At 33.3% G+C, this 13348-nt stretch overlaps 1 protein-coding gene and 1 non-coding gene across 2 annotated transcripts in view; both read left to right on the top strand.

The window, feature by feature from the left end:
* Positions 1 to 13348, top strand: part of LOC141507571 (aldehyde oxidase 4-like) — a 159108-nt gene that overhangs the window by 114567 nt on the left and 31193 nt on the right. Inside the window, exons 22-23 of the mRNA XM_074215353.1 lie at positions 413 to 546; positions 10844 to 10931. Coding sequence (XP_074071454.1) covers positions 413 to 546; positions 10844 to 10931 — 222 coding nt within the window. The remainder of the gene's footprint in view (positions 1 to 412; positions 547 to 10843; positions 10932 to 13348) is intronic.
* LOC141510371 (U6 spliceosomal RNA) lies at positions 4036 to 4142 on the top strand. The gene has a single exon (XR_012474867.1). It is a non-coding gene; the product is annotated as a U6 spliceosomal RNA (small nuclear RNA).

Here is a 13348-nt window from a genome sequence, read left to right as displayed (position 1 = left end):
ATTCTTGAATAGAACAGACTACATCTCCCAACTATACCTTTTCTCTGACCATTCCTCAATGCTAGAATGCTCTCCATCCTCACTTCTACTTCTTAGCTTCCCTGCAAGACTTTGGCAGAGCTATCCAATCCTTCCCTTAGGTGCTCATGCTTTCTGTCTGGTGTTACTTTTCATTTAGTTTGAAAATATTCTAAACACAGTTACCATTTTTGTTTCACCATCAGAATATTTGTTTCTTGGGAGTAGTGACTGTATTTTTGCTTTTTACAGAAGTTAGCGCAGAGCTGGGGATCTAGGAAGCATTTAATAAAATTTTATTAACTGAAACACCTAATTAGTTATTACTCTAACTGTTTATTATCTATAAAACTTAATGGATCCATGATTAAAAAACAGGCATTGTTTCTTGCAGACCTTCATAGCTCTTGCTCTGGGTGTCCCACAGAGTAGGATTATGTGCCACATGAAACGAACTGGTGGAGCCTTTGGAGGAAAAGTGACCAAGCCTGCTCTGCTGGGAGCTGTTGCTGCAGTAGCTGCTCACAAGTAAGGTTTTCTTGTAACTGTTAAACAGACTCATAATTATTCATAATTAAAAGCTTCATTAGGGAAAGCTTAGGTGACTCACTGGAGAGAATACTGAATCTGGAGTCAGGAAAACCTGAGTTCAAATCCTACCCTAGACTTAATAACTGCAATCCTGGGTAAATTACTTAACCTTTCAATACCTCATTTTTATCCTCGGTAAAATGGAGATAGCAATTATATCTACCTTCAAGGATAGTTGTGAGGAAGAAATGATATATTAAATACTTTGGAAGCTTTGCAGAATTATATAAATGCTATCATCATCAATGTAAACAATTCTAATTCTAAATGTAATATTTTGATCTTGCTTAATAATTTCATCCAGGAATTTTTGTTAAGCATATTTCAACTACTGTTTCCTTCAAAATATTGAATTTTGTTGCTCTCTTGCAAAATTTAATTTTAATTAATAAGAATAATTCAGAATGGGTATTGAAGCTATATCATGAGACTTATCAGCAAATAGATAATGTAGAGAATATGGTAAAGCCTGGCCATAGATCCTTTTTTAGATCTGTACTATTAGCAGTGGCATTTATGGTTGAGGGCTACAACTCTGTAGTACTGCAAAGTCCTTAATTGTTGGTGCTGAGTCTAAGGATCACTAACGCTCAGCTCACTGAATGCAGCTGGAACTTTTTGCAATATATTATAGAAAGCAGACTATAGAAGAAAAATCACAGAAGTGTCCAGTGTGATATTAGCATTTAAAAAAATTTGCAAGGCAATGGGGTTAAGTGACTTGCCAAAAGTCACATAGCTAAGTAATTAGTAAGTGTCTGAGATCAAATTTGAACTCAGGTCCTCCTGACTCCAGGGTCAGTGTTCTATCCACTGTGCCACCTAGCTTCCCCCTCAGTATGATATTAATAAGGCTGCTTCCATGGTAGATATGTGCTTCTCTTACACACAGATAGAAAAGGAAAATGACAAACTTAGAATTTTTTTGAATCTGTGAAGTAGGAGCTGGGTTGTGCATATGGTAGATTGCTCCTAACAACTCACACTTGAAATAAAGGCCAATTTATCAAAAATATGAACTTAAACTTTATGTTGAGCATATTGGAAAGGTTGATCCATAAAACACTGAGTTTATTAAGAAGATGGTTTGTTCTTTTGTATGACAGTTTTAGATGAATTATTCTTTGTCTTAGTCCTTTTTCAACATGCACCACAATTAGACACAGAAAATAGACAAAGAAGAAAACAAGGTTAAAGATCAGAGAACAAGTATTTATTCACAGTCACAAAAATACACCACACACAAAATGGAATCTTCAATCTTCAGTAAAAATAATTTCTGAGACATCTTTCTGGGTCATGTGAATAAGAAGTTGGAGGAGCAAATATTTTCTCTGACCCCCATCACCTCTCAAAACTCTCTAAAACTGAAATTATTCAGGAAAGATAAAGTAATAAGTTATATTCATGATAGACCTTAATTGTGGGTGCTGAGCTAGAGACTGAGAGACAGAAAAAGTGGGGGAGTTCACCCAGACAAGACACCATCCATGTGTTTGGGGGAAGGGGTTGCGTAACTCTCCACTAAACCTAGGGAAAGAATACAGAATACTGCAGGGGTCTAGTCTAACTACTTTACAAATCATTTAGAATTGAGATCTAGACTCTTTATCCATGACAATGGCTTTCTGATTATTCTTTGAACAAGACATGCCTTCTACTCAACATCATACTCAAAAATATACTAACAATACTACAAGGAATAGATGTTTCCAAAAGTTATGAAAGAAGTTTTAATTTTAGAAGGGGAGGGAAAATTCAATTAAATTAATAAAGAAAAATTAAAATATTTGCCTTATAAAGTGTAATTTTAAAAACTAAACTATATAAAAAGCTGTAATATAAAATATTATGTTACCTGAATGATTCACTTTATGACATGAAAATCTAGCTTACTATAGGCTTAAGTTGAAAAGGGACTGTATGGGGGGGGGAAATGGAAGTCTCTTCCAAACTTCTCCAAATATCATTAAATAATGATTCTAACCAAAAAGACTGAGTGAAACAATTTTCCAGCTCAAGACAACTTGGAAGATACTTGGGAACGGTCTGTTGCACTGGTATTAGAAAAGGTCTGCAGCACAGCCCATGCCATGCAAATGGGTTCCTGCCATTCAGGAACAGAAGTGGGGCACCTGGATCCATGGCAGGGTGGAGATTTCTAGACATCTCACTTCAGAGCTTGCCAAGAACAATTAGGAAGGTCAGCAGAAAATTCTGACATCAGATTGAGAGGGACACCAGTCCAGCTTGGGCCTCAGCAAACACCCAGCATCCAGGTGACTAGAGCAAACCTGGGGAGCCTACTGATGGGGGGGTCACTGGGCAGCTGCTTCCAGAGTGCTCAGTCCATGGACAATAAGGGGATCAATGGAGTTTGCAGAAATCTCTTTGCTATCCCTGAGGCAGGACTCTGCTGTTTTGTCCATATTAAGATCTAGGTTGCAGTCTGGGACTCCAGTCTCAGGAAAAAGAACAGAAACACAACAGAGCTTACTGACTGCAGGTTCCTGGGGGTTATTCCTGAAAACAGTTGCAAAAACCCTCAAAAGTTTGGGAGTGTTCCCTCTACCCTTGAAGAAGAACCCCAATGTAACAAAGTGAATGTAAAGTCAAAGTCTGAGAAAATTAAAATCAAGTAAGGGAGATAGAGGAAAAAATTCGGAAGAGAAATGAGAGTGATGCAGAAAAATCATGAAAACTGAGTCAGCAGTTTGATTGCTACTGACAAAAATACTGAAGAAAATAATATCTTAAACATTAGTTTGAGTCAAATGGAAAAAAGAAGTCCAAAAAAGTGAATTAGGAGAAGAATGCCTTACAAAGCAGAATTGGCCAAATGAAAAAAGAGATACAAAAACCTCTGAAGAAAATAAATCCTTAAAATGTAGAATGGAGCTAAGGGAAACTGATGACTTTGCAAGATATGGAAAAAACACCCATTAAAACAAAACTAAAAGAATGAAAAACTAGAAGAAAATGTGAAATATCTTATTAGAAAACTAACTGACCTGGAAAACAGATCCATGAGAGACAGTTTAAAATTATTAGACTATCTGAAAGTCATGACCAAAAAGAGAGCCTAGACATAATTTTTCAAGAAACTATCTAGGAAAACAGCTCTGATATTCATATAGAAATTGATAGAATTCACCAATCACCTTCTGAAAGAGATCCAAAAATGAAAACTGTCAGGAATACTATAGTCAAATTTCAGAACTCCCAAGTCAAGGAATAAAAATTGCAAGCAACCAGAAGAAAACAATTCAAAAATCATGGAGATACACTCACAACTACACTAGATTTAGCAGATGATTGTAGGGCTTGGAATATGATATTCCAGAAGGCCAAAGAGCTTGGATTACAACCAAGAATCAACTACTCAGCAAAACTGAACATACTATTTCAGGGGAAAAAGGATATTTAGTGCTCGCTTTGGCAGCACGTATACTAAAATTGGAATGATACAGAGAAGATTAGCATGGCCCCTGCGCGAGGATGACATGCAAATTCGTGAAATATTCCATATTAAAAAAGAAAAGAAAAAGGACATTCAATGAAATAGGGGATTTTCAAAATTTCCTAATGAAATGACCAGAGACTAGACTTCATTTTCCAAGAAATAATCCAGTAAAAATTCCCTGATATGCTAGAAACAGAGGGTCAAATAGAAATGGAAAGAATTCCTTTGTTGCCTCTTGAAAGAGATCCCAAAATAAAAACTCTCAGGAACATAATAGGCAAATTCCACATCTCCCAAGTCAAGGGGAAAATATTACAAGCAGCCAGAAAGAAATAGTTCAAATAATGTGAAACTACAGTCAGGATTATACAAGATTCAGCAGCATTTGCATTAAGGGCTTGTAGGACTTGGAATATGATATTACAGAGGGCAAAGAGCTTGAATTAAAACCGAGAATCAACTACCCAGCAAAACCGAACATTGTCTTTCAGGGGAAAAGATGGGCATTCAATGAAATAGGGGGCTTTCAAACTTTCCTGTTGAAATGACCAGAGCTGAACAAAAAGTTTGATCTTCAAGTACAAGACTCTGGTGAAGCATAGAGAAGATGGATGGAAAGGGCAAGTTATGATGCATGTAATAATTGGAGAAAGGGAACAGCAGGTAGGGAGAGGGGGTGTAGGTAATAGAAGAGAGGGAAGATCATGGGAGAGGATAATCAGATGCAACACACTTTTGAGGAGGGATCAGGGTGAAAGGAGAGAGACAGAATAGGATAAATGAGGTGAGGGGAATTAGGACAGAGGGATATACAGTTAGCAATAGCAACTGTGGAAAACTTATTGAAATAAGTTTCTCTGATAAAGACCTCATTTGTCAAACATAGAGAACTGAGTCAAATTTCTAAAAAATAAGAGTCATTCCTTAATTGATAAATGGTCAAGAGATATGAACATTTTTTAGATGAAGTTTTCAATGTAATCTATTTAAATATATATTTTTTTAAAAAAGTCCTACCTCACTATTGATAGGAGTAATGCAATTTCTTTTTGGCAAGGCAATGGGGTTGTAAGACAATGTGCCCAAGGTCACACAACTAGGTAATTATTAAGTGTCTGAGGTCACATTTGAACTCAAGTCCTTCTGACTCCTGGGCCAGTGATCTATCCACTACACCACCTAGCTACCCATAGTAATGTAATTTGAAACAATTCTGAGGGAATATCTTATACCTTTTGTATGGGCTAATAGGACAGAAGGAGAAAATGACAAGTGCTGGAAGGGATGAGGGGAAATTGAGACAATGATGCATTGTGGGAGGAGTTGTGAAATGATTCAACAATTCTGTAGAGCAATTTGGAATGATGCCTAAGAGCTATAAAACTATGCTTACCCTTTGGTCTCTTTGGGCTAGCAGTGTCACTGCCAAGTCTATATTCTAGAAGAGATGAAATATGGGAAGAAAAGAATCTGTTAAAGTATAGGATTATTTATAGCAGTTCTCTTCTGGTGGCAGGGAGACAGAGATTGAGGGGATGCCCAGCAGTTGGGGAATGATTGAATATATTGTGTTACAGGATTGAGATGAAATGATGTTCAGTTATGGGAAATTATGAATAGGATGCTCTCAGTAAAAAAAAAAAAACATACAGAAACAGATGCACCTTATGTACCTTAAGCAAAGTAGCAGCAATATTGCAGGATGATCAGCTGTGAATTATCTACCTTTTTTCGGCAATACTGTGACCCAAGAGAACTCTGAAGGATTTATGATAAAGAATGCTGCCCATCCCAAAGATAGAGCTGATAGGGTCTGGATATAGATTGAAGAATGCTTTTTTTCACTTTATCTTTCTTGATGTCTTTCTTGTGTGTGTATGTGTGTGTGTGTGTGTGTGTGTGTGTGTGTGTGTGTGTGTGTGTGAGAGAGAGAGAGAGAGAGAGAGAGAGAGAGAGAGAGAGAGTTATGTTTACTTTTACAACATAACTATTATAGTAATGTTCTTCATGGCTATACATTTTTAACCCATAACAAGTAACTGACTTTCTCAATGAAAGGGAGTGGGGTGGGAGGAAGGAGAATTTGGAATTCAAGGTTTTGGAAGTAAATGTTGAAACTTGCTTTTGCATGTATCTGGGGGAAAAAATAAAGTAAAAAGAAAATGGGCTGTATGATGATTTAAAAATGCCAATCAACATAGTCTCTGCAGAATTTAATTATTTTTGATGTTCTTTTCTTTACTTTCTTCCAATTACAAGCAAAGATAGTTTTCAACATTCATCTTTTGATTTATAGTCAAAATAGAAAAAAAATCAAAGAAGAAATTAGTAAAATAAAAACTAAAAAATTCATTGAACTAATGAAAGTAAGGGCTATAGTTTTTGGGAGGGAACAACAAAATAAGCCTTTGATTAACTTGATTAAAAAAAGAAAAAGAAGCAACACAAATGAAAAGAGTGAATGCAAAATCAATGAAGATAAATTTAATTTGTTTTTATTCAGTCATGTCTGGGGCTTTTCTTGGCAAAGACACTGGAAAGTTTTGACGTTTCCTTCTCCAGTTCATTTCACAGATAATGAGGTGAGGTAAACAGGATTAAATTGCTTCTTCAGGATTAGACAACCAGTAAGCGTTCTAAGACCAGATTTGAGCTCAGGAAAATGAATCTTCCTGACCCTAGATCTGACACTTTATCCAGTATGCCATGTAGTTGCCCATTTTAAAACAATTATCAGGAGCTATTTTTGCCCAATTATATGTCAATAAATCTGATAATCTAAGTGAGAAAGAGGACTATTATAAAAATATAAATTACTCAGATTAAGAAATGAGGCTATAGAATGCTTAAATAAGCTGATTTTAGAAAAAGAAATTGAACCAGCTATCAATGAACTCCCTAAGAAAAATTCCCCGGCACCAGATGGATTCACAAGTAAATTCTGCCGGTTAACAAATAACTAATTTCAATACTATTATAAATTATTTGGAAAAATAGGTAAAAAAAGAATACTACCAAATTTCTTTTCTGACACAAATGTAGTTGAGATACTTAAGTGAGGAAGAGAAAAAAAATGAGAGAGAAAGAAAACCAAAGACCAATTTCCCTAAGGAAAATTGATAGCATAAAAAAAGGAACCAATACTAGCATGGAGATTATAGCAATATATTATAAATATCATTTACTATGACCAGGTAGGATTTGCACCAAGAATGCAGGGCTACATTCAATATCAGAAGAACTATTTGCATAGTTAACAATATCAATAATAAAACCAGCAAAAATCATATGATTACCTCAATCGATACAGAAAAAGCTTTTGACAAAATAAAATACCCATTTCTATTAAAAAAAAACTTTAGAAAACCTAGGAATAAATGTAGCTTTCCTGAAAATGATTAATTATATCTATCTGAAACCTAAAGAAAGTATTATTTGCATTTGGGAAAAGCTAGAAGACTTCCAAATAAGATCAGAGATAAAGCAAGTATATCCAATATCACTACTATTTTATGTTGTATTGGAAATACAGACAATGGCAAGAAGACAAGAAAAATAAATTAATTGAATTAGAATAGACCATATGGAGACAAAACATAATGTCATTTTTAGAGACTTCTAGAGAATCAACTTTAAAAAAACACTATTTGAAACAATGACTAGATTTAATAACATTGTAGGGATATAAAATAAACCCACATAAATCATCAGTATTTCTATAAGTTATCAACAATTCTCAGTCCAAAAAGCTAAGAAAGAGAAATTCCATTTTAAATAGTTGAAAATAATATAAAATTCTTGAGTCTACCTACCAATATAAATCCAGGAGCTACATGAACACAATTACAAAACACATTTCATACACATAAGCACAGATCTAAACAATTGGAGAAATGGTAATTGATCATGGATAGACTGAATCAATAATAATAATAATAATAATAATAATAATAATAATAATAAGTGACAATTCTACTTGTTCAGTGTATTGACCATTGGAACAGCTAAAATTATTTATCTAAGTTAATTTATTAAAATAATGAAAAAAATGTAAAGGAAAATTGTCTAACAGTACAAATTATCAAAACATATTGCATAGTGATAATCATCAAAAATCTGATACTAAGAAATAAAGTGATGAATAAGTGAATAGATTAACTACATAATGCACAATAATAAATGTCAATAAAAATCTATGTTATTTACTAATTAAAAGGAAATAAGATAAATGATGAATAAACCTAAAAGTGTTTCTCTTAAAAGACTGAAAAATTGATAAACAAGTAATTTGACTAAAAAGTAGAGAGCAAATAAAGAAATTAAAAAAATAACAAATAAGCAATGTGGTAACAGCACAATAAGTATAAATAAAAAGAATTATGTAAACATATACAATTATAGGTTAACAAAACTGAAAAGAAATATAGGAATATCTTCAAAAGTATAAGTTACTCAAACTATCAGAAAAGGTCAGCTAGAGATTTTAAATAACCTAGTATCGGGAAAAAAACAGATTTAACTTTAAAGGAACCATTGGAAGGGGAGGGAGGAGAAGGGAGACAAGAAGGGAACTCCTAGTAAAGAAAAATTTGCAGAATTCTATCAAATTTAAAAAAAACAATTATAACATCTATACTTTACAAATTAATATCAAAAATCGAGGAAGAAATAATTCTACTCAATCCTTTTGTGCAACAAATATGGTCCTAATACCTAAACCAGGAAAAAATAAAATACAAACAGAAAACCATTAGTCAATATCATTAATGCACATTGACTCAAAATTAAAAAAAATTCTGATCTTGCAGACTACCAAAATTTATTCAAAAATCATTTATTATATGCAAGTGGAATTTATATTAAGAAGTATATACAGTTGTTTGAGATTAGAAAAGTATAATTTTATTTTCATTGTTGATGAAATATAGCACTTTAATTTGCACTAAAAACTCTGCAAAGTATAAGCATAGAGGGATCTCTTAAAATATTACATAAACCATCCATTTAAAATTAATAGTAATCATCATATGCAATTGATACATGTGAGAGCCTTTTTTGCAATAGATATGGCAATGAAGCAAGGTTGTTCATTTCTTGATTATTCTTTGATACAGTTCTTATAAAAATAAAATGAGAAATTCAAGTCATAAAGATAGGTAAAGAAGGGATAAAATGATCTCATTTACTACTGACATGATAGTTTACTTAAATTCTAGCAAATCAACAGATATTAAATAGAAAGTTAATTGCTTTAATAAGATTCCAGACCACAAAATCAATACTTAAAAATTAATATTGTTTTCTACATAATAATAATAAAAAATATATTCAAGTCTTAGTTAAATTTCCATCTTCTATATGAAGTTTTTCTTTTTTCGTTTTTTCTATTTTTTGCAAGGCAGTGGGGTTAAGTGGCTTGCTCGAGACCACACACCTAGGTAATTATTAAGTGTCTGAAGCCAGATTTGAACTCAGGTACTCCTGACTCCAGGGCCAGTGCTCTATCCACTGCGCCAACTAGCTGCCCCACATGAAGTTTTTTCTGATTTTCTCAGCTGCTAGGATCTATGCTACCAAAGCATTTGATTTTTATTCTATTTTGTTATTCAGTCATTTGGTCACATCCAACTCTTTGTGACCTCATGAACATGTCCATGCAATTTTCTTGGAAAAGATACTGGGGTGGTTTGTCATTTCCTTCTCCACAGTGTTCCTATTTTACAGATGAGGAACTGAGGCAATTAGAGGTTCAGTAATTTGCCCAGGGTCAAATAGGTATTAAGTGTCCGAAGCCAAATTTAAATTCAGATCTCAATTGCAAGTCCAGTGCTATACCTACTGCACCATCTAGCTCCCTTTAATACAATCTGTTATCTAATCTACACACACACACACACACACACACACACACACATATGTATGTCCATATTGTTTCTTCCAATTGGACTGTAAGTTCTTTTGAGACCAATATTGTCCCCCTCCTTTACTTTGTATCCCTTGCACCTCACAGTTACTGGCATGTAGTAGGTGCATAATAAATACTTAATAATTTATTAATACTTTTCAGAAGTACGTCTTTCCCACAAATTGCAGAGTACATAGGTACTATCATAATCTTCCTATTTTTCAATGATAGGTACATATGAGAACTGTTCATTGCTATATTTTCTTTTTTATTCAAGTTTGACCTCAGTGACTTTTTCATCATTTCTTTCCTATGCCATAATATTAGCTAGCTGAACAATAGAGAGATTTTATTTATGGCTTTCAACCAAAACTGTGATCTGTAAAATATGGCTAGACAGTTTTACTGGGTTTAATTTATTTTAAACCTATTTTGTTCCTGAATAATTTTGGACCTAAAATTATGTCATTCAACATGTCCCCATGTTTAAAGTAGGAATTTATTAATCATATTTGTAGTGGAAAGAGGCTTTCTTTTTCAAGGAAGCAAGACTGTAGAATTTCAAGCAAAATCCTAAACCTACCTTTCTGAGTCGAAAGACAAATTTACTGATTTTTTTCCTCCTCTTTTTGAAATCCATTCAATTGTGAGAGGAACTTCTTCAGATAAATATTATGAATTCTTCTGGGATAGCTTTTATGGATTATATAATATACATCTATATATACATCTATACGTATATACATACATATATACATATATATGTACATATATGTGTGTGTGTGTGTGTGTGTGTGTGTGTGTGTGTGTGTGTGTGTGTGTATCTAGCATATCATAGGTTAACAGTGATAATTTGTACTCTTCAGGACTGGCCACCCAATTCGTTTTATTCTGGAGCGAGGAGATGACATGCTAATAACTGCTGGTCGCCACCCACTACTTACAAAATATAAAGTAAGTGAGAGTAATAACAAATTCTTTAACTCATGGTTCAGACTGTCAACTAATATTACTACTACTTCTTCTACTGCTGCTGCTACTACTACTACTACTACTACTACTACTACTACTACTACTACTACTACTATTACTTCTATCTCAACTTCTACCACTTATTCTATTACTACTACTACTACTACTACTACTACTTCTACCATTACCACCACTACTATTACTATTACTACTACTACTGTGACAACTATCACTGTTGCTACTGAAAACACCATCTTTTCATTTAGACAAAATTTTCAGAGTTACTAAATTTTAGGGTTGTTCTGTTTTGCTGATGATTCAGATATAGAGGGTCAATATGGGCATCATATTTGATAGAATGTATAATATTCCAAATGATTAAATGATTGAAAATGAAGAAATATTCAATTTAGCTAATGGTTTAAATATTACCTTTTTTTTCTAATTTGTTTTTATATATTTTTATTAATATTTCACCTGTTTTCCAATTATATACACTAACAGCTTTTTGTAAGGCTTTGAATTTTACAATTATCCCCCCCCACCCTCTCTTCCCTCCTCATATGCTTGAGGAGAAAAATAAAATATTAGAAATAGCAAAAATGATGTAGTACTTAAGGCACTTTTAAAAAAAATTCAAAGTAATAGACTTTGGTCTTTGTTTAAACTCCACAATTCTTTCTCTGGATACAGAAAATATTCTCCATCAAAAAATTGTGCCTGATTATTGCATTGATGGAATGAGCATGTATATTAAGGTTTATCATCACCCCCATGTTGCTGTTAAGGTGTATAATGTTCATCTGGTTCTGTTCATCTCTCTCAATATCAGTTCCTGCAAGTCTTTTCAGGCTTCTCTGAAATTCCATATTTCTTGGTTTCTAATAGAACGATAGTGTTCCATAACATACATATATCACAATTTGTTCAGCCATTCCCCAATTGATGGACATTCACTTGATTTCCAATTCTTTGCTATCACAAACAGGGGTGCTATGAATATTTTTGTATAAGTGATGCTTTTGCCTTTTTTTCATGATTTCTTCAGGGTATAGACCTAGTAGTTGTATTACTGGATCAAAGAGTATGCACATTTTTATTTTTTGGGGGGGGCAAAATTCCAGATTTCTCTCCAGAAAGATTGGATGAGTTCACAGCTCCACCTACAACATTGAACATTGTCCTTTCCAGTAATATTGGTCAATCTGATAGGTGTGAGCACCTCAGAAATGCTTTAATTTGCATTTCTCTAATAAGTAATGATTTCCTCAGCTATAAATTGTCTTTGTATATCTGTTGACCATTTGTCAATTGGGGAATGGCTTTTTTTTTTATAAATTTGATGCAGTTCTCTGTATATTTTAGAAATGTCAGAAAAACTAGTCAGAAGTACTAGTTGTAAAAATTGTTTCCCAATTTACTAGATTTCTTTTGATCTTGGTTACAGTGGTTTTATGTGTGCAAAAGCTTTTTAATGTAATCATAGTTATCTGATTTGTTTTTAATGATGTTCTTCATGTTTTCCTTGGTTATAAACTGCTTCCCTTTTAATAGATCTGGTAGTTTGCTTATAATATTGTCTTTTATGTATAAATTTTGTACTTATTTTGACCTTATTTTTATTAGGCCATGAGATGTTGTTCTAATCCAAGTTTCTGCCATACTAACTTAAAATTTTACCAACAGATTTTATCGAAGAGAGAGAGTTCTTATCCCAGAAGCTGGGTTTATCAAACAGCAGATTACATTAATCATTTCCTGCTCTCTAATCTATTCCACTGATCCACCACTCTGTTTCTTAGCCATACCCAGACAGTTTTGATGACTGATGCTTGATAATATAATTTTAGATCTGGTAAGGCTAAGCTGCCTTCATTTGCATTTTTTTCATTAAATCCCTGGATATTTTTGACTTTTTGTTCCTACATATGAATTTAGTTACAATTTTTCCTAACTCATTAAAGTAGTTTTTTAGAAATTTTATTGATAAGACACTAAAAATGTAGCTTAATTTAGGTAGAATTGTGATCTTTATTTTAGTAGCTTGGCCTATCAATGAGTAGTTGATATTTGTCCGGTTATTTAAATCTGATTTTATTTGTGTGAGAAGTGTTATATAGTTGTTTTTCATAGAGTTTCTGAGTCTGTCTTGGCAGGTAGATTCCCAAGCAATTCATTCATTCATGTATTTGTTTGTTTGTTTGTTTATTTTTATTTTTATAATTAATTTTTATTAAAGATATTATTTGAGTTTTACAATTTCCCCCACAATCTTACTTCCCTACACCGCCCCCCCCCCATGGAAAGCAATCTGTCAGTCTTTACTTTGTTTCCTTGTTGTACCTTGATCCAAATTGGGTGTGATGAGAGAGAAATCATATCCTTAGAGAAGAGAAAAG

Source organism: Macrotis lagotis, chromosome 1 (genome assembly GCF_037893015.1).
Source record: "Macrotis lagotis isolate mMagLag1 chromosome 1, bilby.v1.9.chrom.fasta, whole genome shotgun sequence".
NCBI classification, from domain to species: domain Eukaryota; kingdom Metazoa; phylum Chordata; class Mammalia; order Peramelemorphia; family Peramelidae; genus Macrotis; species Macrotis lagotis.
This window is presented reverse-complemented; position numbering and strand designations above follow the sequence as displayed.